Consider the following 24,993-nt stretch of genomic DNA (forward strand, 5'->3'; position numbering starts at 1 on the left):
AGATAAAATGACATCTCTCAGGTGTAGTTAATGAGTCTCTGAACCTTTCTGCTTTGTTTATTGTGCTTTGCTTTGAGTGCCACCTACTGACTATCAGTACTTATTAAAGCACAGTAGATAAGTGCCTGATCATATGAAGCAATTAGAAATAAATGTATGTCTTCTATGTTTAGTGGCCATTTTGGCACTAACAATATTTTATTCAGTAACTTGGTTAATTGAAATTTTGGTTAAAAACCACCATCCCCTTTGGATTAATAATGCTGTAAATGATGTAACATGTGTCATGAAATGTAGTATTAAACTTCAATTGATTATCATCTACGAACTATAAATAATGGCGATTAGCCAATCAGAATTTAATATTGTAACGCACTGTTCACTAGCTCACACAAGTTTGCGTAATTTTTCGCGCAGAATTTCTAAATGACTGACACTTTTAATGATTATTAAAGACGAGTTCTTTACCCAATTTGTTTTTTTGCATTAGAATTTAGAGTGATTAAATTATTTGTATGTGTTTATGTGTGTGAGAGAGAAAGAGACTGGTGCGTAGGTATACAAAAATACTGTACTTTTAAATGCAATTATTTAATTACTGTTTATGTAGATTTTTATTCTACTCTTATAATCCTCCCCAGATGAAAGCCATGGAAAAATCAAATGACAGTTTTGACAGTTGCATGTTTAAACGCATGTGTTTTGTTTTGATGGCTCCAAGTTAATCTAATTAAGCTTATATTTTGTTAATAAAAACTGTTCTTTGAAATTTTACATATTTTGCTATCATTTTGTATGGTTATTTTTAATTATCGGGGTCTTAGTATATCCAGAGTCCATCTTAGGATGTTTGGATGTGAGGTGGTAATACACTTCGAATGGGACATTTAAAAGATTATGGAAAAAAACTTGCTTTACAGGAAGGACACCTGTGCAGTGTGTAATTTAAATGCTTACATGCTTACAGTGGGGGATATGGTGTTGTAAATTAACGTGTAATTATTAACTGCCACCACTAGAGGGAGACGAAGTGTGCGTTTAAATTCGATAACTCCTTTGTCTATAAAGTTTTCTTCATATAAACACTTGATGTTGAATGAATCTATATTTTCAGCTGTAATATAGTCACTGTGTTTAATAGTGTGTATCCACCTCCTTAATTTTTGAACTATATACAAGACTAAGAAAGGGGCTACATGTTGACCCTTATATACTGCAATATAATTGTTTTGTAGTTACTGTTATCTCCAGCTATATAATTTGCTTACAAATACAAGAAAATTATTTAAAAAATCTTTGTTTTTGAACCAGTATAAATACTATTGAGCTATAAATCAAGATTCAACACTGTCACTAATGTATCATGATTATCAAAATGATCTCGAACAACGTGTTCTGTAAGTTCAGAAATCAAAGATATCGTATATCTAGCCTGAAAAACACATCACATGTTCTTATGTGGGAACCCGGACAGACGCAGAACATCTCATTACATATTATCGAATTCTCGCTTCTGATTGGTCGCGCTCGGCTCTAGCTCAGGCAACAGCCAATCAGGAAGTTGTCTTGTTTATGAAGCAAGCGGAGCTAATATAAAAACAGGAACCGCTAAGGTTAGAAAATGTATAGAGGCAAAAAAGCCAGAAAAATTAAAACATTGGAAAATTTACTCATCCGGTGGTGCTGTCAGGGTGGAAGGAAGCAAGATTTTCCCTTTGTGAAGTGAAGAACGTTGCTGAAAAGGTATGACTTTTGTTTAATATAAGGATGCTCTGCAGTAAGTTATAACCTTGATGGATCATCATTAAAGATCATTACTGTTATTCTTAAGAAAGGCGACATTAACCGGTTAGGCTTTTATTGTGTTACAGCCTGCAGGGCTAACCATCCTTGTTTAACAAAACAGATGCTCAACATTACAGTAACCTTTTCTTCATCATATTCATATTTTATACGATGACCGCTTTACATGACGTCATGTCAGAGTGTTACAATGTATTTCGTTTTGAATCTGTTGCGTTTCGTGCTGCAAACTTTGTTATAGAATAAAATGATTGATCTATTGTGTGCTGATTAGACATCGGGGCAACCCATTAAAGCACTCATGTCGTCCATATTTGGTGTGTTTATTAATTAGTTTTTAGTGCACGGTATGAATTAAACTATTGCAGCTGTTTATTACATATTAGGAAGTGGGAGAGCTTAGATTAGACCAGGAAAGGCAGTGATGGAGGACAAACATGATGGTGATGATGATGATGAAGCATCATCATGACAACCTGTAGTGCATCAGCAAACCTACGGAACAGATGAAATGCTATGTGTTTCGTCAAAGTTAGCCTTGATATAACAGTAATAAAGCCAAGAAAGGATGAAAGCAGGAAGTGTATAAAGATAGTCTGAAAGAAATTGAGTTCTTCCTCTGCGAACAGCTCTTCTCTCTCTCTCACACACACACACACACAGACACACAAGCTGTGGGGAGGGGGCTCACAGGCGGAGGCGCTCATTACTCTGTCCAGTTCAGACCAGTTTTAGAGCTGAGGGTTTCCGCAGGATACCGCAGAACATTTAACTTGCATTAAATTTAAGGTTTTGTTCATTCGTTTGTTTGTGCGGAAAAACAAAACAAAAAAACATCCAGCGTCAAATGTATGGCACACATCATTTAACACCCACCATTTGCTCCAATCCGTAACATACACTGTATATATCGTTTTAAAACACATACTATAATAAACAATCTCGCTAGTAATGATAATAGTCAAAATTAAAATGATGTATTTATACGAAAACAAAGAAAATCGCTGCAGTCTCGCGCCGCGCTGGTTCAAACCGGCTGGATCTTGGTCTCACATGCTTTTCTGTTGCTATAGCTTTCTTGTTTAGCCAATAAGAGAGAAGCAGGAAAGCCGGCCTCCAATCAGATCGTGCATGGGCGGGGTTAATCTACAGCACGCGTCCAGAGCTCAGCTGTTTTCTGTTTATGAGCTGTTTTTGTACAGAACTGGAACAAAGACCCAGGAGGGGGACAAAATGCGAGGTTTTAACCACAATAGATATACTGTATACCAGTTATATGTTAACAGTATTTAACATTAATGATCTTATATCACCAATATATGCCCAATATTTCAGATATATATTTTAAAGGTGCATAATGCCTCTAACTTGCACACAGCGATGTACAATTGAGGCCATAAACAAAGAAAGCACTTGCTGTTAATTGATTCATACTTTTTTATAATTATAATCTAACCATGGTGGCTCAGTGGTTAGCATTGTTGCCTTGCACCTCCAGGGTACGGGTTCGATGCCCACTTTGTCTGTGTGCATGGGGTTTGCATGTTCTCCCCAAGCCTGGTGGGTTTCCTTCAGGTACTCTGGTTTCCTCCCACAGTCCAAACACATACAGATCAGGCTGATTGGTATTACCTGTAGTGTGTGTGTGCCCTGTGATGGATTGAACTTCGTCCCCTAAGTCAGTTGGGATAGGCTCCAGGCTCCCCGCGACCTTCTATACAGGATAAGGCTGTAAAGACGATGAGACAATAATCAAACCATTAAAAAATTTTAGGGATATTTTCACATTAGATGAGCATGCACCATTTATTTAAAGAGAATTTTAATTCCTATGCTTCCCACTCACCAGATTCAAGCCAGTTACAGTGCTAAATGTAGTTAACATTTCTGTTATACAACAGTACATTTCTTTTTTTAATTTGACTCATACCAAGTGACATGATTATGCACGTGTAATGTTGATACATTTCCTTATATTGGTTTTGTTTGGTGAACATTGTCTTAAATTACTCATAGATTACTAGATATGTTTTTTAGGAAACAGCTTACTTTAATCAATGCAGACGAGTGGCAAATAAATACGTAGATCCTGCTGCTACGGAAGAGTAATGCTGTGTGTCATCAGCATATTGATTGAAGCATATGTTGTATATTTGCTATATTAATTATACTGGCTTGATGGACTATGGACTCAAAAGCCTATTCGACATCATGTGATTTATAGGGTTGCCTCTTGATTTTAACATGTTGCTGTTTCCAGACTTAATCATCAAACTTCTACCATTATCACTGGTGTGTCAGTGTTGAAGTGTCCAACAACATGGCCCCTTCACTAGCCACAGCTTTCGCACGCCGCTGGTGGATGGCAGTGACCGCGGTGATTGAGAATCTGCTCTTTTCTGCTGTACTCCTGGGATGGGGCTCGTTACTTATCATGCTGAAATCAGAGGGCTTCTACTCCTCCCTCTGCAAAGAACGAGGTAAGAATGATTATACCAAAATAATAAATGCAGGTAGTGTGCTAGAATAAAGATTTGACATTAAATAAACGTTTTATGGGCACAATTTCCCAAAAAAACTAATCAGATAATTAACAGCCTTTTCTGAATAGATGTGGGTGAGTTAAAGTAGGGAAACACTAAAATCTGCATGGCAGGGGTTTTCCATGACCAGTGTTGGAAATTGGATAAAAAAATATTTAGAGCTGGGTATCCCAAAGTTTTAATATTGGATTAATAATTATGGTGAAGATGTTAATTCACCATAATTGCACTATAATACCACCAATGATGCACTATTTCTAAAGTGCTGCATCGTATTGCTTAACCTATGCCAGCATTTTGGACTATAACAATCACATCACAGCTTGATCGAATGTGTCATTTCCACAAAAAAAGCCCTTTCAGTAAGACAAAGTTAAGATGAAATCAGAGTGGGGTCTTAAAGATATATCTTGCATAATACTTACTGCAGAGTAGGCTGGATTTACACTTTAGGGCTGTGCTGCAGTCATCTGCTTTGGATTTTCTTATTTTCTAAAATTACTGTTAGATCTTGCTGAATGTACAAGATGGCTGGGGAATTAAGTGTTTAAGTGTTGTTTTCTTCTTTCACACAGTAAAAACACATCAATAAAGCACAAGCTATTTGGCACAGTATACTGTAGTGTTGGAATGCTGTTTAAGGCAGCTGCAAATATGTACATTAACAAAGCAGTAAATATCGATGATTCATTCTTGCCCGGTTATATGTTTTCTGTAACCATAATTTTTTTTTTATCTGTATTTTTCTTTTGCCTCTCGTTGATAGCTGATGTAGGACTAGTGCACTTGAGACAGTGAGAACATGATGTCTGCATTTGACCACAGTGACTGTGTACATTTGTGCTCTGTGACACAGAGCAGATTTGTGGATCATATTTAATTTATTTGTTTTTTTTAAAGGTCCTACCTTTTATGCTTTGTAGCCATGTGGTAATGGTCAGTTACTGGAAAAATGTGCTTTTTAGTGGATCTGGTACATGACTGTGTTTATCCAATTAGAGGTGACATGATGTTTTAGAACATCGCATGTCATACAGGATTGAGGCTCACGACTACAGTATAAACCATCTTGAACCCATGATTTGTGACATTGTTCTTTAATACCTGCAAGTCTGTAGTTGTTAGAAATGTTACTCCCGCTTGATGATTAATAACTTAATAACAGGTATGCCCTCCCTAATTCTAAGAACTCGAGGAGTGAGAACTGAGAGTTGCTGTATTTACTGTATTCTTAAAGAGATGGAATAGAGCCATCGGATTCCATCCTGTTTTTCTGGGAGAAAATCTCACCCCACCTTTCAGCTGGAATTCCTCTGGCACGTCAGCCGCTTGTTTATCTCTCAGCCAATATCAGTAGTCATGGTGTGATGTCAATGTGTCAAGTCTAAAGCCTACACAACGGTTCATTCTTCAACCCGGCTATTAGCACGCTGGTTACACGGATATAGACACACACCTAGCAGATCATTCACAGGGGCTTGTGTGGCAAGTGCTTGACGTAACTAAAGGACATAATGTTATTTAACAAAGCAAGATGTCCAGTCATCGATATGGTAAAGTCTGCCATCTTCTTTATGTTGTTATTGGAATATAAGTAATTGATCTTAAGTAATAATCATCCCGCCCTCTCGTTAATTATTTTGCTTTAAAAACATGCAAATTATGATAGAAAATGCTGCTCCTCAGCAAATCCTAGCCATATTTTTTCCTATAACAAGTAATATTAAGGTTAAGACTTGATGGAACTGCTTTTGTCCAGTTTTTATTTTGGACTCATCACATTTCACATAACTAGAAGCAGGACAGATTTGTGTCTAGCTCATCATTATGATCATCCTGAGTCACAGACTGAGCCTTCGCCTTCCCTTTTCAGTAGCTTGGCCTACCTCAATAAGCACATGACATGTGAGTGTTCCTCTGGGTCTTTCTGCATAGCTGGCAAAGAATCTGCTCTCATGTAGTAACTTTATGATGAAGGCCGAGTGTGTGACGGGTCTGAGATCAGCTAAACCAAACTCTGCACTGCATAATCAGCCTTTCTCACTTCCTACCATCTCTAGCCAAAGAAGGAAGTGAATTATCATGTGTGTTAAGTCAGATGCAAGCATGGCTGGTTGTTACACTGGACACTTTTTACCATAGATTTGATGCCACTCAGGCTTCTTTATTACTTGTTGAGAGCCACTGAAGTCCAGCAGCTGTTTGTTCTCCAGTAAGTGACTCTTGAGGCTTCATCTATTTGCTGCAACAAAACAGCCTTGCTTAACAAACATGTCCCCTTTATCTGTCAGTCACAAAACGTCTTTCATTCCAGGAAATACAAAGACATTCTGTTCCTTACATTTGCATGATCATGACACTCACCCACACACTGCATAAACAGGTGCCCTCTTTGGCTTTATTCACTACGGTTAGCATATTTTTTTCTCAAGCCTGTTGGGTATCTCCATGGATCCATTCTGATCAAGAAGAACACTTCATTAAAAGAACTTAGCCAATCACTCACTAGCCAAATCAAGTACAATGTAAGTAAGCCTGGATGGTTCTGAACCAATTTCCAGGGTTGGGATTAAAGTTACATTTCTATTTTTGCCAGTTGTTTACAAGGTATGAGGTTGTGCCTTTTAGCCTGACCTTTCTGCCTGTTTCCTGGCCACTATCTCACTATGGCGAGAGAGAGAGAGAGAGAGAGAGAGAGAGATGTAAATATTTTTCAAATACCCTTTCCTCTTACTCAGGGCATGAGTTGCTGTTAGGTTTTTGTTTGGAAATTTTGATCCATTGCAATAAGGTACTTTTGGCATAAAAATCCCTGCAATGCCTTTTCCCATTGGCCACTGCTCCCAGTACCAAACGTCCCAGGAAAAGTTTTTTTTTTTCTGAGGGTTTTTTCCCGATTTTGTTTGTATTTTAGTCATGTCCAATTCCTCCTCGTCACTAGGGGGCTCCCACTTTAAGGCTATTACTACCACTCTGTGGAAGGACCGAAGACATTCACGTGTTTCCTCCGATCCATGTGAAGCCAGCCGACCGCATCTTTTTAACCTGCTCACTCACGCACCACTGGGGCGGCGTAACACACTCGGAGGACAGCGCTATCATAGAGCTCACACACACTCCTGTTTGGCTGTAGAGCTGTGATTAATGTGGGAGCACTAAATACCTCTTATCCCTCCCCTCTGAGAGAGCTCGGCCAATCAGCTCTCTCTAGACCACCGGTTCCGAGATGTAACAGCATCACCAGGGAATCAAACTCGCGATCTTGCGAGCAAGCAAGCACTTTACCACTGCGTCACTCAGGGGCCAGGAAAAGATTTTTCAATACGTGCATTTTTTTCTCTTTCAAATAATGTTGGTCATTCAGTGAAACAAAGATCATACCGACCTTAACAATGACTATCACAGAGAAGAGGCAGATGGATATAGGCATAAGGATTTTAATGTCAGCAGACAACCTCGTAGTCAAATCTAGAAATCTGTTCTAGATAATTAGATTGTCTGGTTTTACGGGGTTACTGTTTTAATCACTTGTGTTGTATTTCTTTAGACAATAACACAATGCACAATGTGTCTGAAGAGAGTGCGGGAGTCATGGTAAGCCCAGCAAACCATACCGAAGAGTTCTTGAAAATGAATGGCTGGCCCATCTGTAAAGAGCAGGACGAGATGCTGAATCTGGCCTTCACCATCGGCTCCTTCCTTCTGAGCGCTATTACATTGCCGCTGGGCATCATCATGGACAAGTACGGGCCACGCAAACTTCGCTTGCTTGGCAGGTAAGAAAAATGATTAAAAATTACTAAAGTTATTTGACTAGTACCTTTATAACATACTTCTCGAATGTGACTCTTTTCATATGATTGCAGTGCCAGTTTTGCCGTCTCCTGTATCCTGATTGCTTATGGAGCCAGTGATCCAAGAAGTAAGTAGAGGAAACTTGTTTGTTTGAAACAGCTTACCAGGATCCATGGTTAGTTGTTTAGTCTTATGCCTTGTCGTCTGGTCTCTGCAGATCTGTCAATCCTGATCTTCTTTGCTCTGGCACTGAATGGATTCGGGGGCATGTGTATGACCTTTACCTCCCTCACAGTAAGAGTCACAGTTCATATCAGGGTGTTTTTTTTTCCATAAGGCGGTGCAGCTTGTCAGAGCACAAAAAATTAACTGTATTTCCACAATGCGAATTCCACATTCAAATTAGAAACTCACTCACTCACTCATCGTCTATACCGCTTTATCCTGTATTCAGGGTCGCAGGGGGCCTGGAGCCTATCCCAGGAGGCTTAGGGCACAAGGGGTACATCCTGGACAGAGTGCCAATCCATCGCAGGGCAGACACATTCACTCACTCACACACCGATTCACACACTACGGCAATTTGGGAACGCCAGTTAGCCTAACCTGCATGTCTTTGGACTGTGGGAGGAAACCGGAGTACCCGGAGGAAACCCACTAAGCACAGGGAGAACATGCAAACTCCATGCACACAGAGACGGGAATCGATCCTGGCCGGGAATCGAATCCGGACCCTGGAGGTACAAGGCGACAGAGCTAACCACTACACCTCCATGCCGCCAAATTAGAAACTTTGAGCTTATATATATTTTTTTTCAGCCTAGAAAAACAGGGAGGTGTTCAATAACAAAAGTACTCTTGATTTTTTTTTGTAAACATTCTAAAACATTTCTTGTACATATTTTGCTACAGCTTACACTGTGATTGAAGCGAGCAGCAGTGCCACAACATACGTTACAACTTTAATGTGTTGTGCCTGGTTTCGCTGCAGTTTTGTTTTTTAAGCTAAACCTGGCTATCATTAATTAGCATGTGATAACCTCCTGGAAGCTTCTTCTAATTTCCTGGGTAGACTTATGTAAGGATACAGATAGTCCTTTGTTCACATATATATATATATTAGGCATGTTTTTTTTAACCTCACATTGCAGGCATGATTCTCTGTGTCGTGTGTGTAATCTGCCCCATGCATCAGCTCTAAGTTCCAAGCTCCAAGCAAGGACCAAAAAAAAAAAGATGTCAGAGTGATTTATTGTTTGGATGAACAAAGTGTTCCCTGCAGTTGTGTTCTTAAGTAGTGGCACAGACAGCCGAGCTGTGTTCCATTCTCAGAGCAATGCGGACTGTCTGAGGAAGAGCCATATATGTACATCGTTTGACATATCAGGGTGTCATTCATTCATCATACTGTACATTATGCTCAGTTTATGGTAAAGGCAACCGACAAGACTTCCTTTTCTTTAGTTTCAGTTTGACATGGAAATTATAATGAAACCTGTACAGCTAGAGTCAGTACAATGCTGCTTTGATGGATGTCTTGTTCCCTGTCCGTGCACAAACACAGACCACAAAGTTCACAGTGTCCATGACACCATAATAAGTCTGGCTTTTGTTTTTCTTGTCTCTCGTCTGTATACCTGCTCTGGTCATATCGGAGGAAGCGTGTGAGGCCGAGGAAAAAAAAGGTGCTAAGGTGTACAGTATGTCAGATCATGCTGTGCAACGGAACAGTTTGTAGATTTAGCTGTTGCAGCTGTTCGGTTTTAGTAAGCACACCCCTGCGACTCGAAATACAGTACAGTAAGTGTTGGTTTTACACCACTGATCACAGCCTGAAGGCGCTGCGCGGCCCTATTTTGTTCCACAATCGCACATTTTGTATCTTTTAGTTTCCTTTTAATTGCTGGTTTAAATATGATGAAGCATGATTTGATTGGACGAATTTCAAATCTATAGTTGATTGAAAAAATAACTGCATAACTGTTTTGAACATATAACAGTTTTAGTAGTCTCTTCCCTATTCTCTTACTGGTTTGTCCTATTTCCTTTCTCAATCTTTTTTCTTTTCCTCCTTCCTTTGAGTTGCTCACTCAGCACAAGGTGTACTAACTGCAGTAAGCAAGTGCGGAGGGGGTCTCATGTGTACTGCTCATACTGTATCACACCCTTGGCTAGCTCATGCAAAACTGACTCAGATATTTCTACAATCATGGAGTCTCCATTCTTTTCCCATTTTGTTTCTTCCCCTCTTGCACTCATCTGCTGAATAAGTTACACATTATGCTGTCTAGACTGTGCATGTTGCAAATTCTCCTCCACCGTGCAGAGTAATCTGTCTCTGGGTTTTGCAAGTACTTTGCAAGTTTCAATACAGTGTGGTCATGTTGGTTTTTGTGCAGATTTTATTAAAACAGGTCTGACTTTGAAACTATGAGACTATGAGTGTTAAGGCCACCGGGATGGGTCGGGGCTAGGAGGAGGAGCGTGTGTTGGCAGATGAAGCTAAGTGGAGCAGGATGAGTAATAATAGTTCCAGACAGATATATAAACATAGTGATACTGAGACCAGCTTGTAAACAGGGAACATTAGTGGTGTTTATCAGAGACAGAATTCCACTCGACTAGCTAGCACAGATCTGAAGGGCAGGTCAGTTCGGGTCATCGAGTGCTGTTTTGACCAACTTCTCTTCGTTTGCTGTGCTTTCTTAAAAATACAGTTCTGTCCTATCAGCAGGTGGACACAAGTCTGCTTTGACTCAGTTCAGTTTGGTCCGGTTTCTTTTCCACTTCTGTGTCCATTTCATTTCCCTCTTTGTGGTTCGCAGTCTCTCGTGGTAAGCACGAAAAGCGTAGACGCTACTGTTTTGTGTCCGTGATTCATTCTTTTCTGCTCTTCAAAATCTCCCTTGTTAGAAAGAACAAGCATTAAAAAGCATTTTTTTGGTACAAGCTGAAAAATCCAATTCTAAAGTTTTTTTTTTTTTTATTACAAGCTTAACGATTTTTGTTCTTGTGTCATCTGCATATCATTTTGACAGAGCAGATGAGCAAGCGCCCTGCATTTCGTAGTGATGGAACTTTTTTTTTAGTTTTCAATACTACAAATAATCATACAGTATATCACCTACAGTACACATTTCGGGACTTTAAATACATAAATGAGTGTTCATATTGATTAAAACCTCCATCAAACTCTATCACACGCCATCGATTACTCTATCAGTGTTCCGTTTTAGAACATTTTCCCTTAAGTGTGTCATTTTTGATCTACGCACCTGTATGAGAGAACCCGAAGAAGCGCAATGATATCGCATAATATTTATAAATGTTAATTCATTTCTATAAAATGAACGTGTGAAAAGATGCATCTGATCTTTAACTCTAATAGAGAAGTGGGTTAAGTATGTTAAACCTGGTGACACATTATATGAACACTGAAGCTTCAGCTTTAGGACAAAGCCAAAAATATCACAAATATTAAGTGAGTATCAAATAACTCATACTTAATCAAATTAAGTTAAAATTTAATTATTGGCTTTGATAAATGTTCTGGTAAATCAAATACCCTTATACGTTATTTTAAGAAATAAACTCGCTTGAGTGATAAATTCCATTTTTCAAGAGTAAGATTGAGATAAAAGTTTTGATCCCCTCATTTCTTCACCTTTTGCTTTCAAAGAGCCAGACATCCTTGTATTTTTTTATGTCGTCTTGAGGAATAGAAATAGACATTCTAAATGTCTTTTTAGCCCCTAATTTTTATCCAAGACCCCGGACCAAAGAAATGTTTTTTTTTTTTTTGTTACTGTTACTGTTGATGTCAGTTTTGATGTTTCAGCGTTCCTGGATAGAGAATGACCTTTCCTCTAATTAGAGTCAGTAAATGACATCTGGCTTGGGCTCCAGTCAGCTCATTTGTTCCTGCCTGCTGGGTGGGTGGGGGTATGTTTGTGAAAGGAAGACGAATTCTTGGAAAAAAACAGTAGTGTGACTTTCAGCACAGTCAGCCAGTATATATACCATGACATGTTCAGGGTTTGGCAGTCTGCTTGGCATATTAGTACATTCGATTATCACAGTGCATTCAGTCCTCAGAGCATACGGACATGAGAACATGTTTTGCAACACTTTCACTCATTTGGCACGCTTCCTTTCCACTTCTCGCTTTGTAGGTCTTGCCAGTTGTTTTGTTCAGAACAGTCTGTTCAGTCTGTGCCTGTCTTTCCTTTCACTATCCTTTATCTGCTCATAAGGAAAATACACTAAAGCAAGACTCTATGACTTCACTCTCTCTCTCTCTCTCTCTCACACACACACACACACACACACACACACACACACCATGACATAGACATAAAGTGAGAGCTGATAAAAAAATAAATAAAAAATCTACTTCATCCACCTGTTGCACTGCTTTCACAAGGATTTAATATTTACACATTTCCAAGGCCAATTAACAGCTTGAGCAATGTGTCTGATTTAATCGGAGTTGGTTATCAAGGAAAACCACAGAAATAAATACTAATGTGCTGGTTCAGTTGTTCCTTCGAATGATTTCAAAAAAGAAAAACGAGAGGTGGTAAGGGAACCACTGTTAAATTATTGCTATTTATGTCTCTGTATAACACACCATTCAACCCTGTACCTACATTATAAACAGATATAAATGAAGATAGATTGTTCTTTGTTGAATAAAAACATTATTCTCTTTCTGACAAATTGTTGTTTTATAAGTAGAGTTCCTTGGCATTTTTGACCATTTGAATTCACTGTCATTCAACCAATACTCCATTTCTCTTCGATCGCTGAATTCTGTCTGGTTTTTTTTCTTTTCTCAGCTCCCTAACATGTTTGGAGATCTACGCTCCACTTTCATCGCGCTCATGATTGGATCCTACGCATCCTCTGCTGTCACGTTTCCAGGGATTAAGGTAAAAAAAAAAAAACACAGCTGATTCATTTTGAAGTCTGTTAGTGACGGAAGAAAGGCAGGATGGGTGATTCAGTGAGGCTGCTGCATCTTTTGTAACCAGCTTGACATCCATCACAACACTGAGAGGTGTATTAGTACTGTGGACTTAGTGTCAAGATTTGTTGTACCATGCTTAAGTGGTGATTTTAATCCATTTAAAATAATAATAGGTATTTTATACGTTTATTAAGTTCCACATATTCCTTAATCAAAAGAACTAAAGGCGACCAATACATGAATGTAATGTGTGAACCCCTTTCGATTGAATATAGCATGTATTATGTTCACAGGTGATCTACGACCTTGGCGTGGCCTTTATCACCATCTTGGTTGTCTGGGCTGCCTGTGCTGGTCTTGTCTTCATCAACTGCTTCTTTAACTGGCCTCTGGAGCCCTTTCCTGGACCCGAGGACATGGACTACACGTATGTGTCATCTCTTGAAAGCACAGCAAGTCCTACAAGTCTCTCTCTGTGACCCGCATCAATGTGTTTTATTCACCTATCATAAAGAGAACATGTCGTTTTTTGTTTCATGATGTCCTCTTCTTGTCTGTATTAGTGTGAAGATCAAGTTCAGCTGGCTGGGCTTTGACCATAAGATCACAGGCAAGCAGTTTTACAGGCAGGTGACCACTGTGGGCCGCAGACTGAGTGTGGGGAACTCCATGAAAAACCAGCTGGCCACACAGGACGGAAACAAGATCTGCTTGTCCACGGTTGACCTAGATGTGCAGTGCAAGTCTACAGTGGAGTGTAAGAGTCATATCTATTCATATGTACATGCTTAATATGACTGAGATCTCTTCGTAGAAGGCAAGAAAATATAGATCTAGCTTTTGGCAGGACTCCATAAGCGAGATAAAAACGGAATACATTATACCAAACAAATGCAAAGATAGGCTAATTTTAATTGATATAATTATAATTTATTGTTCATTTCTAATTAATTCGTCTTGTTCTACTTTCATATAATTGTGTTAATTATTAAAAAAAATTATTGCTGTTATTTCCAGAATTAAGCTAAATGATTTGCCAAAAAAAAAAATATTTTAGACATTCAAATGTGCACAAACAAGTTCAATTATCTAATATTCACTGATCAGCCGTATCATTAACACCACATAACATTTAAAAGGTAACACGGATTATTAAATACTGTGTGTATAGATATATATATATATATAAATATAAATATATAGATATATATATATATATAGAGAGAGAGAGAGAGAGATATATATAGATATATATATACCAGTAATCTGGTGACAGAATCATGGACACCCAGGCCCTGGAAAAGGTGGGAAGCAAAGTTCATCCTGTCTGGTCCAACCCAACAGAAAAGCTAATGCAGCACAACTCACTGTAAAAAGACAATGCTGCCAATAAGGTCTTTGGTGCATCACAGCTATCCATGCGCTGACCCGGCCTCCGAACTCTTTGGATCCCAATCTTATCGAGCACTTATGGGATGCGCCAAAAACAAGTTTTATCCACAGAGTGCCCACTCCACAATGCACACAGTGCCCAAAGGTTCCGCTGCCAGACACCATAGCACACCCCCAGATGTTTTGTGGAATCATGCCCCAGTGGCCCGAGCTGCCCAAATGTGTCACATTTCTGAATGGTCCCTCGACATATACTGTCAGGATAATAATTTCTATAAACCCAATGACAAATTTTCAACATTGTTGACAAAAGCAGTGGGTAATGCCGTTAGAAGTGCCAGTCAAGCTTTAAATCACTTCAGCAGATAGTCTTATTTAAGACACATTAGTCTAGACAGACAAGACAGACAGCTTTTAGACAGCAAGTTGTACAAGTCCAAGTGATTTAAGAAGACTTTAAAACACTAACGTCGTAGAACATAATAGGTGTAAGCAAACAAGGACTAGCTAGTGATGGATGTAAATAAAGCTCTTTTATGTGAGTGTTACTTTAATTCCTTAAGTGGATAGACTACTATCCAGTGTCTCAGGGCTGGAGGGAGCTTTCTGTGCTCTTTGGCAGCACAAATCCAGATCTGAACAATACAGTTAGTCTGAGTTGTGATTCACCAGCCTTCTCTGCCTATGTAATGGTTTTTACCTCATAATGGGGGTCCCACGTTTGGCTCATTCATGCTAAATGGACCATGTAATTGATTCACACAGTGTTTTGAGAAACTTTGGCTAGTCAAAGACTGATAGCTAGCAGCAATAGGTGCGGTGTTTTTTAAAGAATAGTCTGATACTGATCAAATCCCAGATCTTTCACAACCTCATGTTTTTATTACAGTTGTTACTTACAGTGGGCCTTATAGTCAAAAAAGCTCTCAGTATGTGCATCTGTTCTAGTGAGGGTTTTATCTCCTAAAGAGAGGTAGATTCCTAAAATGCTGAGCAATCCATAGTCACCACGGCTGTGTCCTAAATTATAAATCATCTTACTTTATCAGGCATTGTCACTTTACAGCATTAAGACTGGCTGATTATTAACAGGTAAAATTTTTCAGCCTGTAATGGACCAAGAGGTTTATGCAGCCATTACCTTGCCATCCGAGCACCTGTAGAATTATTTTCCATTTCAACAGAGGCTGATGTAATTAACTAAACATTTCTGACTTTCACCTGCCAGGTGGCAGGTATGGCCTCGGCTTTGCTCGGGGAACATGACAAAAATGCAGTATTTTACACTGCGTACGCGCACCTGGGAAAAAAGACATAAAAAAATTACGTTTTATTCTTGCTAGATCAAATTTATACAGTGTATTTATTATACACATATATACAGTGTGGGCCAAAAATTTGGATCTATCGAAATTTTTTTGAAAAAAGGTTTAAATTACAGTAAGTTCTTAAATTGATGGTGTCTGCCTTTAGGGCACTTGGGTATATGCTGAATATAAATAAGAATGCTATTTTTTTTATAATGCTATTATCTGTTACATGCAGAGATAATTTCCTCCTTTAGTTGCTCTGAGCTGATGATCCCATAGAAAAAAAGTCAAGAAGTGGCTCGGTTTGATTTTTTTATTGTTAGTCATCTTAGTCTAAGAAAAGTCCAAATTCCATGTGAGGTAAACTGCCTATAGGCCTGTATATAGAGTGGTGGCTAAAAGTATTGAGACAAAAGGTCCTGATTGGCATGAGGACGGATACAACCTGGATGGGGTGCCAATACTTTACAAGACATACACACACTTATACATGGTTATTCACACACTACGAGTAAGTTGGGGATGCCTGTTAGCATAATCTGCATGTTTTGGGAGGAAACCGGAGAACCCGGAAGAAACTCACCAAGCACGGAGAGGACATGCAAACTATACACAATTGATCCCAGACCCTGGAGGTGCAAGACGAAAATACTTAGTCTTTAGTGACTAGTGACATCACTTGTTTTGTGCACAAGGAAAACTATAATACAGTATATGTTGTCTTAATAATAAGGTTTTAAAGATGATGTCTCATCATTTTGTTTCATCTGCTTCTCTTTAGCCCAGTCATTCATGCGCAGTGTCTTCAGCCCCATCTTCATGCTCAGCCTGATCACCATGTGTGTCACTCAGCTGCGACTCATCTTTTACATGGGTGCCATGAACAGCATCCTGGAGTCCTTTACTGAAGGAGACCTCAGCAGAGGTGTGTATCAAAGGTGTTCATGGCATTGTTCTAATTAGCACCAACAAAGGCTAGCTTAATTCAGGCAACAGCACTGGCTAACATCTTCTGTTGAAACTCACACTCAAATGCACAAAAAGGGCTGAAAGTATAACACCCACCACTAACAAAAAAATATGTGCAAGAATCAAACCCAGCTGTCCTGGTGTGTTATAAATGCTAGGTTTGTTGTACGTCTGAAACCGCTAAATGTATAACATTATGGTACGCACAGAGAACTGCAGCTTTAAAGTCACTAGTGTGTGTTCTGTTCGGTATGTCTGACTATTTCACAATTGTTTTTTCTTGGAATTTCACTGTTGCAAATTTTCTTTGGAATTGACATATGACCTCAAATTCCTGATGTTACAGAGAAGGTGCATGTCCTTCACTGGCAGTTTTATGCTCTAACTCTTCTCAATATGTGTTTTCTCTGCTTTTTCTGCATCTTCTCATGCTTTCTAATGCCGTCTCAGTGGAAAAGATGGAAATGGGTAAGACTGCAGACTAAATTATATGTGCATTCTTCATTCTCCATCTTCCTGCTTGCATCTCCACCTCGTCCAAATATTAACGGTAATTAACGTTGTCATATAAAACTAATATGGAGTCTTACCTAGCTTAGAAATGATGCTTGGTGTCCCAGCTCCATCCACCCATACTTACATCAAAATCATTTTCATGCAGACATGACTGGACTGTAGTTGAATGATCTAGGATTTGATGATTTTGGTGCCTTTTTCTCTGTCCCTTTTTCTCAGTGAGCACATACACATCTATCTTTGGTGTGCTACAGCTGCTGTGTCTCTTGACTGCTCCAGTCATTGGGTATATCATGGACTGGAAATTAAAAGAGTGTGAAGACAAGAATGAGAAACAAATCATAAAGTGAGTAGGACAGTTAAATACTCTGTAATACCAATGTGACGTCATGTCTCATAATTCCTCAACGTGAAAAGCATTTTTTTTTCATACAAAGAATATCTAATGTCACATGTGTTAATGTATAGTTAGAGTAAATCATGCAAAATCATAAGATTTCAGTATATTATACCGTAATAATCCACCGTTTGCACCCTTAGTGCTGAGCCTAAGCCTGGATTAATTCGAGGAAGATTAAATCACCTGGGCCATATCAAATATACAGTGATTCACTCCATAAAATGAGGCTATGCATCACATAATTAAGTGAAATATTGTAAATGATAAAGTATATACACTCATTGTTACTGGGGTTTCTAATGCCCCCCACTGTTTGCATTTTATCCATCACAGACCAAACGAGTTCATTTTTTTTTCATATAAAAACAATCTGAATAGAAATAATCTCCATCATATTTGATCATGTATAGGTTTTGCATCATCTAAAGAGACTGTGATGGACTGCAATATGTAGTTATGCAGCTACATTATGGCATGTCAATATAAGCCTGTATCTCTTTCCTGTTCTCAGAGACCCCACCCAACCAAAGAAGCGTGACAGGCAGATCCAGCAGATCGGCAATGCCACCAGGGCCTTTATCTTCACCAACCTGCTGCTGGTGGGCTTCGGCATCACCTGCCTGGTCTCCAACCTGCCTCTGCAGGTAAACTGTACTATACTTAATGTTTACCCCTTAACTACCAGCCTGTGCCACACACCCACAAGGCAGGAAGTGGTGCAAAGTCACTTACATGTCACTGCAGCTGTTGCTATAGCAGCTGTATAGTGATTTAGTGACCCCTTGTGGATGCTTGTGTCATTTTATTTCCACTTCAAGGAACTGCCTGTTCTTCTGATCATGATTTATTCATCACAGAAACTATTTTAGGAAACACCGAATATGGAGGTGTTTTTATGTAACGCTTGATCTGAAGACGATGTTCCCATTCTCTCTATAGATTTTCTCCTTTATATTGCACACCATCGTGAGAGGCTTTATCCATTCTGCTGTGGGAGGCCTGTATGCTGCTGTGTGAGTACAATAGCTCAATATATTTGGACCCAAGAGCAATTGTGGATTTGAAATTGGATTTGATTGAAATTTATAACTGCTGTTTTATCTGGTATTCAGGTACCCCTCCTCTCAGTTTGGCAGTTTGACAGGACTGCAGTCTCTGATCAGCGCTCTCTTTGCTCTTCTGCAGCAGCCTCTTTTCATGGCCATGATGGGCCCATTAGAGGGAGATCCTCTCTGGGTGAGGACTACGGAAAACACACACTCACACACTGCTGTGACTAGTCACGTTTCAATAATCAGCATAAATGCAATAAGCACAATCTTGTTTATCCCCCAGGTTTGTGTTATGGTTATTGATTCTGGGGCACATCCTATAATGTCTGTGATTTATTCCGTAACTGCTGTGTTACTAATTGTAAAAGAAAAAAAAATTAGTTACCAGAATGAGGAAAGTAGGCCTGGACTCGTTGGTGAGTCTTGAAAGTGTGAGAGATTAAAAAAATGATAATAATAATTTAGAGAAAATACACATCATGTACGTACACACAGTGACTCAGTTAGTTATTTATTGTCTGCCAGCCACATAGGCTGATTCATCCATATGGTTAAATATAGCCAGGAAATATAATTTAAGCAGACAAGCAACTAGCCCCTAGCGGCTTATGACAAGTTCAGAATAGTGTGTACTCTCTTTGTAATTTTCGGATAGAACACTGCTGTATTTTTATAGCTCTGTGTTACTTCAAGCACATTTTCTAGGAAACAGCTCAACTTCCCAATGTTCTAATAATTTGTTTACTCTTATTCTTGTATGTGATTAATATTTTCTTTCTCAATGGCATTTTGAAATCCAAAGATATATGCTGATTGCTCATAGTGTGTGTGAGTGTAAAGGGTTGGCACCCTATCCGGGGTGTCCACCACCAAGCCCCCATACTTCGCTGAGATACAGCAGGCCCCCTGTGAGTTTAGACAGGAAAAACTATATGGGAAGGGTAGATTGTAGTGCTCTCATATTACAAAGGCATTCCTGATCTGATCATCATCTCTTTCTGCGTTTCAGTTTGGGTTTTAATGTGATATATGTTCTAAATCTAGTCACATCTACTGTGAATGCAGTACAGTAACATATGTTCTCTAATGACCATGCTGTGTGCTGTGTGCAGGTAAATGTGGGCCTGCTGGGTGTCAGCATGCTGGGCTTCTGTCTCCCTGGATATCTCATCTGTTATGGCAAGCAGTTACGCAGGCAAAAACAGGAGCGTGAGGATGACCCCAAGATCTGTCTCAAGAACGGCAACAACCAAGAGGCATTTGTCTGAACACGGACTCGCACATTAAAGGCACAAATCAGACTGAGAACCAAGAGGCAGTAGAACAGGAAGGAGAGAGGAATCATAGTTGCAAAGAGTGTAATTCATCTGTCCTCTTTCGGGTATCTTCAACAGTGTTCCGCTACTCTAACACACACAGAAACACATAGAAAAAGCAGCACATGTATTTGAACCCACCAATGTGCTACCAACACATTCACACATGCTGTAGTCTCAGTATCAGATTTTCTGGTTGAACCAAGATTATCTACTGGAAAAAAAAAGTTCCTTTAAAGTGTTTTAAAAAGTTCCTCTAGTGTTATCTGTGTAGCTGAAATTCTCCTGTGGATTATGTGGACCTAACTACACTATCAAGCCCCTTCTCTGTGCATTATATAAACCCAGATAAGAAGCCCGGACAGCCAACAATACCTGAGTTCCTAGGTATGATTACCATATTTACTGGGTTTAATTTACCTTTTACTGTCTGATTACCCTGCCTCGTTTGCCAGTCCTGATCTATGTGGCCAGACTAAAATAAAAAGGAGGATAAATTCCATAGCGATGATACCAAACAATCTTGTTTCTCCTGGATATTTCCCAGTCGGTTGGATGAACACTGTGAACCACATATGAGGGACATCTGATGCTACCTGCACTGGCTCTCCTCTTACCCTTCAATCTTATTGAAGAACTTATAATACTCCTGAGTAAAACAGATATGAGCCACATACACACTACCTATCTGGCTTGACACGTCAAGATTGTGCAAAGAAAGAGAAAATGAAAAAAGGAGCTCCACAAAGGCATAATATCCTGTTTTTACTTTTTGGATCTTTAAAAAAATATATATTCCTGTTCTTCATATTACGGATATATAGACATACAGTATTAAGGACATACAGTACATTATGGACGGCATGCTTAAAAAACAGAGAGAACCATCTGCTTCAAGTCTTTTCAGACATGCATTATTGCAAGTTATTATGACTATAACCTCAGTTATGTGACTTGATAATTCTGGTTCCTCCAGTGTTTACAATGATCTTACAGTCACAAAAACAGATCCTAGTTGAACGCTTCTCCTTTGAGAGCTTTAACGATTGCAGATTAGGCCAGATCCAGCAGTATGTTAGACACTAGGAGTGGGCATGATGGCAAAAATATCATATTGCGAAATTTGGAGATGTCTTATATTGTTATATTTAGTTTTGCCACGATTAACTGAGGCAGAGATTTACATGAAATTCGAGCATTTAATAAGGGAAAAGATGCGCACAGTGGCTTAATTCTTCACACTTCTGGGGATGGGAGTTCTTGCTGGGAATCTTGCCTCAGGTCTGTGTGCATCGAGTTTGCATGAGGTGGCTTTCCTCCAGGTACTCTTGTTTCCTCCCTTCGAAGATCTGTGATTTAGGCCAAATGATGTTTCAAAATTGCTCATAGTGTATGATTGTGTGCCCGTACCATGCTTTGTGCCCTGGATAGACTCCAGGCCCCATGTTATCCTACACAGGATAACCGGTATAGATATTAGATTATTTCTAATGTCGAATCATTTACAGCAATAATGAAAAAAACACTGACTCTGCTGCTGGAACTGTTCACAGTACTTATAAAAGTGTGTCTTGATCTTAATATATCGCAATATAGATATCATATTGTTATATCGCCCAACATTACTACCCACAGCACAGCATGGCCATGATACTGCAGCTTTTCCTAAAAGGAGCCTGCTGCATGTACTAAATTAAATATATATTAAACATGCGCTTTATAATTATTGTATGTTTTTTAAGAACAGTTAAAGCTGTAGCATTAAAGTACCAAGCTGATTATTATTATTATCTGATTTAGCTGATCATTAGCAGTGCAATGCAGATTGTAGTTTACTAAGTTTCGAGATATATTTCAATTTCAGATGATTAGGAAGTTGCAGTGGACGTACAGTATTACTCTAAAGTAATGTTGTGCTTCACGAGTGGCTCCTGGATGGTAACTTGAAAGCAAACAAGTGACTGTAATAAAACAGAAAATAATTCACATATAGTATTTTATGCATATAGAATTCACATATAGTACAACAGACTGAATTTCACCAGCAATAAGGTGCAAACCCATATTTAATAGACTAAAAGTATTGTACTCATTCATAGTGTGTCAGTGTTTTCCACCCAGTGTTGTAAAGGTAAACATGATAGTTATAATTATAATAGTAATAATAATAATAATAATAATTATTATTATTATTATTATTATAGAGGTTTCTTTCTTCTTTGTATTTTTTTTTTACATTTCAAGTTTTGCTTCATCTAATGATGCTTTGCATTCTTTTCATGGAGAGAAAATGAAAGACATGGTGCTGGGTAAATATTAAGGATTGAGCCTGCTCCTGTTAGTATTTACAGTGAATGTGTGACGTAATCCTTCTCCATACACTGTTGTCTAAGACCAACGTACAAAAGTGCTGTTTAGGCAGTCAGTCATCTGTGTCCACAAGCGTGTTAGATGTTTTCCTGTTACCATGTTTACCCAAATTGTTCTAAATAGAAACGTCATTTTCATGTTTATCCAGTATCGGTTCCTTGTTGTTCCTTGAGTACATCTGTAGTCACATATTTTTTTCAAGTTTGGCTAAACTTGAATTTACTTTGCTATTCAAACAGGGCGGTGCTTGAAATGCTGTATCACTTCTCTAGTCCCACATTCATGTAGCTAAAATTAAGGCTGAGATGCACTGGATTTAGTCTATGTTGTTTTTTCATTGAAAGCTCAACTTTAACCCAGACCCAGAAATGATTCTCTTTGTTCTGATTTCAGTGTGTTCTATTTACGTCAACATTTTACAAACTCATGCAGTATTTAAATGTTTTAAAACGAGATTTCCTACACACTTTCACAATGAAATGACTAACTGCTAGTTATGAGATAATCACAGCTCTAACAGACCCTGTGTAGTGATGCATCATGTGACATGAACGTCACAGAGAAACATCTCTGTTGCCTTAGTGAGTGAGTGCTCTGGTTAAACAGTGGCACTGGTGCACCTTGACCTTTCATGAGGATGATAAATCAGCAAAATATATCCTTGCTGTGCATGTAATCATATCCCTTAGTCCTCGCCTCCTACCAAAGGTAGAAAACACAGCTTCACTGATTTTCCCCAGAGGTGTTTAACTGTGATTTTCAGTCGAATAGATGTGTGCAGATTTCTTCTCTGTGTGTAGTGTGTACACGTGTCAGTGTTTACAGACTTGAACATGTTTAGATATTATGAATTAAATGTTACATTAATGCAGTATTGTAATAAAGCACAAGGAATGTGTGAGTACAACCTTCATACCACTCCCCCCCCTCCCCCCAAATACTGGGTAAAATGCACTTTTTTTCACTGCCATACCTTAATTATTCATTAACCCAAGTGTGTACATCTAGGTTTTTACACTTTTGTTCACCCCTGCTTATGTTAAGTGAATGATTATTGATAAAACAGAAAAAGAGGTGAGAATTTAGGGCTTTTGAATTGTGTAAGTTAGTATCAGCTGAGACACCAATGTTTTTCCTCAGCTTGTATTTTGTACTTCATTAAATTGTAGCCTATTTTGTGACTGTTTTCCTTTTTTATAGGTCTTTTTTGTGTTACCTTATGAGTGAAAAAATGTCCCAGTACTATACTGTAGGTGGCATTTTTGTTACTTTGTTGTGTATCACTATTTAGCACCTGTTGTTTGATTTTTAAAGTAATTGTTTTAACCAAAAAATCATTATATAAAAATATATATAAATGCAAAATACATTTTCTATTAAAATGTGACACTTGTCAGTGCTTGTACATCACAGAGACACTATTTGGTCTTTTTATTTTATTCTTATTCTGTTTAACCAAAATCCCTTTTTGGCCAGTATGTTCCAAAAACGTCTTAATGCAGAACATTTTAAGTTCATTGCCTTCTTCAAATAAGGCATTGAGTTTTTGCATACAGTAGAGTTCAAATCCAAGTTTAAGATGTCCATTTTAAAACTTTGTTTGTTAAATAAAAATTTTGGTTTGGAATCACGATTCTTAAGTGGTTTCTTAATTGCTCATTGAATAATTAAGTGTTCTTTGTTTCCTAAAAGAAAAAGGCAGCATGGTGGCTTACTGGTTAGCACGACTGTCTTGCACATCAAGGACTGGGGGTTTAAATCTCATTTCTGGTCTCTGTGCATAAAATTTGGTGGGTTTCCTTTGGGTACTCAAGTATCTGCCCACAATCCAAAGACTTGTGGTGATTGCATTGTAGTTTAAATTGTGAGTGTGTGTGCTTGTACCCTACGGTGTACAAGTGGCTTGGTCATCACAGTGTGGCATGGCGTCACATCCAGGATGTCCTCCATCTTGTGCCCTAAGTTCCCTGGGATAAGCTCCAAACTATCAGCCATAAAATTAACACATTAATATTAATTATCAATTATATACCAGGAAACCAATGACAGGATCATGGTCCAGTCTAATCCCCCCCAAACAACAAAAAATAATGCAGCATAAATTGGCAAAAAAACGCCATTGCTGTCTATGATACAAACCCACCAAAACATCCAGTGCATCACCAGACGCCACACACAGGGCCTAGAAGGCAAAGAGCCCAAGGCCACCAACTTGGCCTCCAAGCTCCTAGATTAAAATTCCACTTGTGCGTATGTGTTTGTGCGCGGTGGTGTTTAGTTATGTAAATGTGCATGGCACCCTTTGATGGACTGACTTTCCATCATCCCTGACTTGTACCCGGCGTTTCAACAATAAGCACCAGATCCACCATAACCCTGCTCAGGATAAAGAGGTTATTTTAAATGAATGAATGAGTATCCAGATACTTAGCAGAATTGACATTGCTTGACATTCTTATAACAGCCTCATACAATAATAAATATGTGATGTTACTGAGTTTACAGAGAGAATATGTGTCCAAAGGTGTGCATTTTCATGAAGGCTGTCAGTAACGAGG

At 38.7% G+C, this 24,993-nt stretch overlaps 1 protein-coding gene across 2 annotated transcripts; it reads left to right on the plus strand.

The window, feature by feature from the left end:
- The first annotated feature begins 1,584 nt into the window (after nt 1-1,584).
- Nucleotides 1,585-23,416, plus strand: slc43a2a (solute carrier family 43 member 2a). Of its 2 annotated transcripts, XM_053507149.1 has the most exons (15): nt 1,585-1,743; nt 4,064-4,283; nt 7,894-8,122; nt 8,213-8,268; nt 8,359-8,435; nt 12,980-13,072; nt 13,404-13,537; nt 13,674-13,867; nt 16,594-16,737; nt 17,232-17,249; nt 17,517-17,643; nt 18,209-18,341; nt 18,637-18,710; nt 18,810-18,933; nt 19,862-23,416. In XM_053507149.1, the coding sequence occupies exons 2-15, from the start codon at nt 4,124-4,126 to the stop codon at nt 20,015-20,017; spliced, it is 1,719 nt and encodes a 572-aa protein (XP_053363124.1). In that variant the 5' UTR covers nt 1,585-1,743; nt 4,064-4,123; the 3' UTR covers nt 20,018-23,416. The 2 variants fall into 2 exon arrangements, with proteins under 2 accessions (XP_053363124.1, XP_053363125.1); XM_053507150.1 differs by lacking the exon at nt 17,232-17,249.
- Nucleotides 23,417-24,993: the final 1,577 nt, after the last annotated feature.

This window comes from Clarias gariepinus, chromosome 11 (assembly GCF_024256425.1).
Source record: "Clarias gariepinus isolate MV-2021 ecotype Netherlands chromosome 11, CGAR_prim_01v2, whole genome shotgun sequence".
Lineage (NCBI taxonomy): Eukaryota > Metazoa > Chordata > Actinopteri > Siluriformes > Clariidae > Clarias > Clarias gariepinus.

Coding starts and splice junctions, on each gene's coding strand:
- slc43a2a (XM_053507149.1), top strand. CDS start 4,124: ATGGCCCCTTCACTAGCCACAGCTTTCGCACGCCGCTGGTGGATGGCA. Junction 17,644..18,208: donor AATGAGAAACAAATCATAAA/GTGAGTAGGACA, acceptor TCCTGTTCTCAG/AGACCCCACCCAACCAAAGA. Junction 18,342..18,636: donor TCTCCAACCTGCCTCTGCAG/GTAAACTGTACT, acceptor TTCTCTCTATAG/ATTTTCTCCTTTATATTGCA.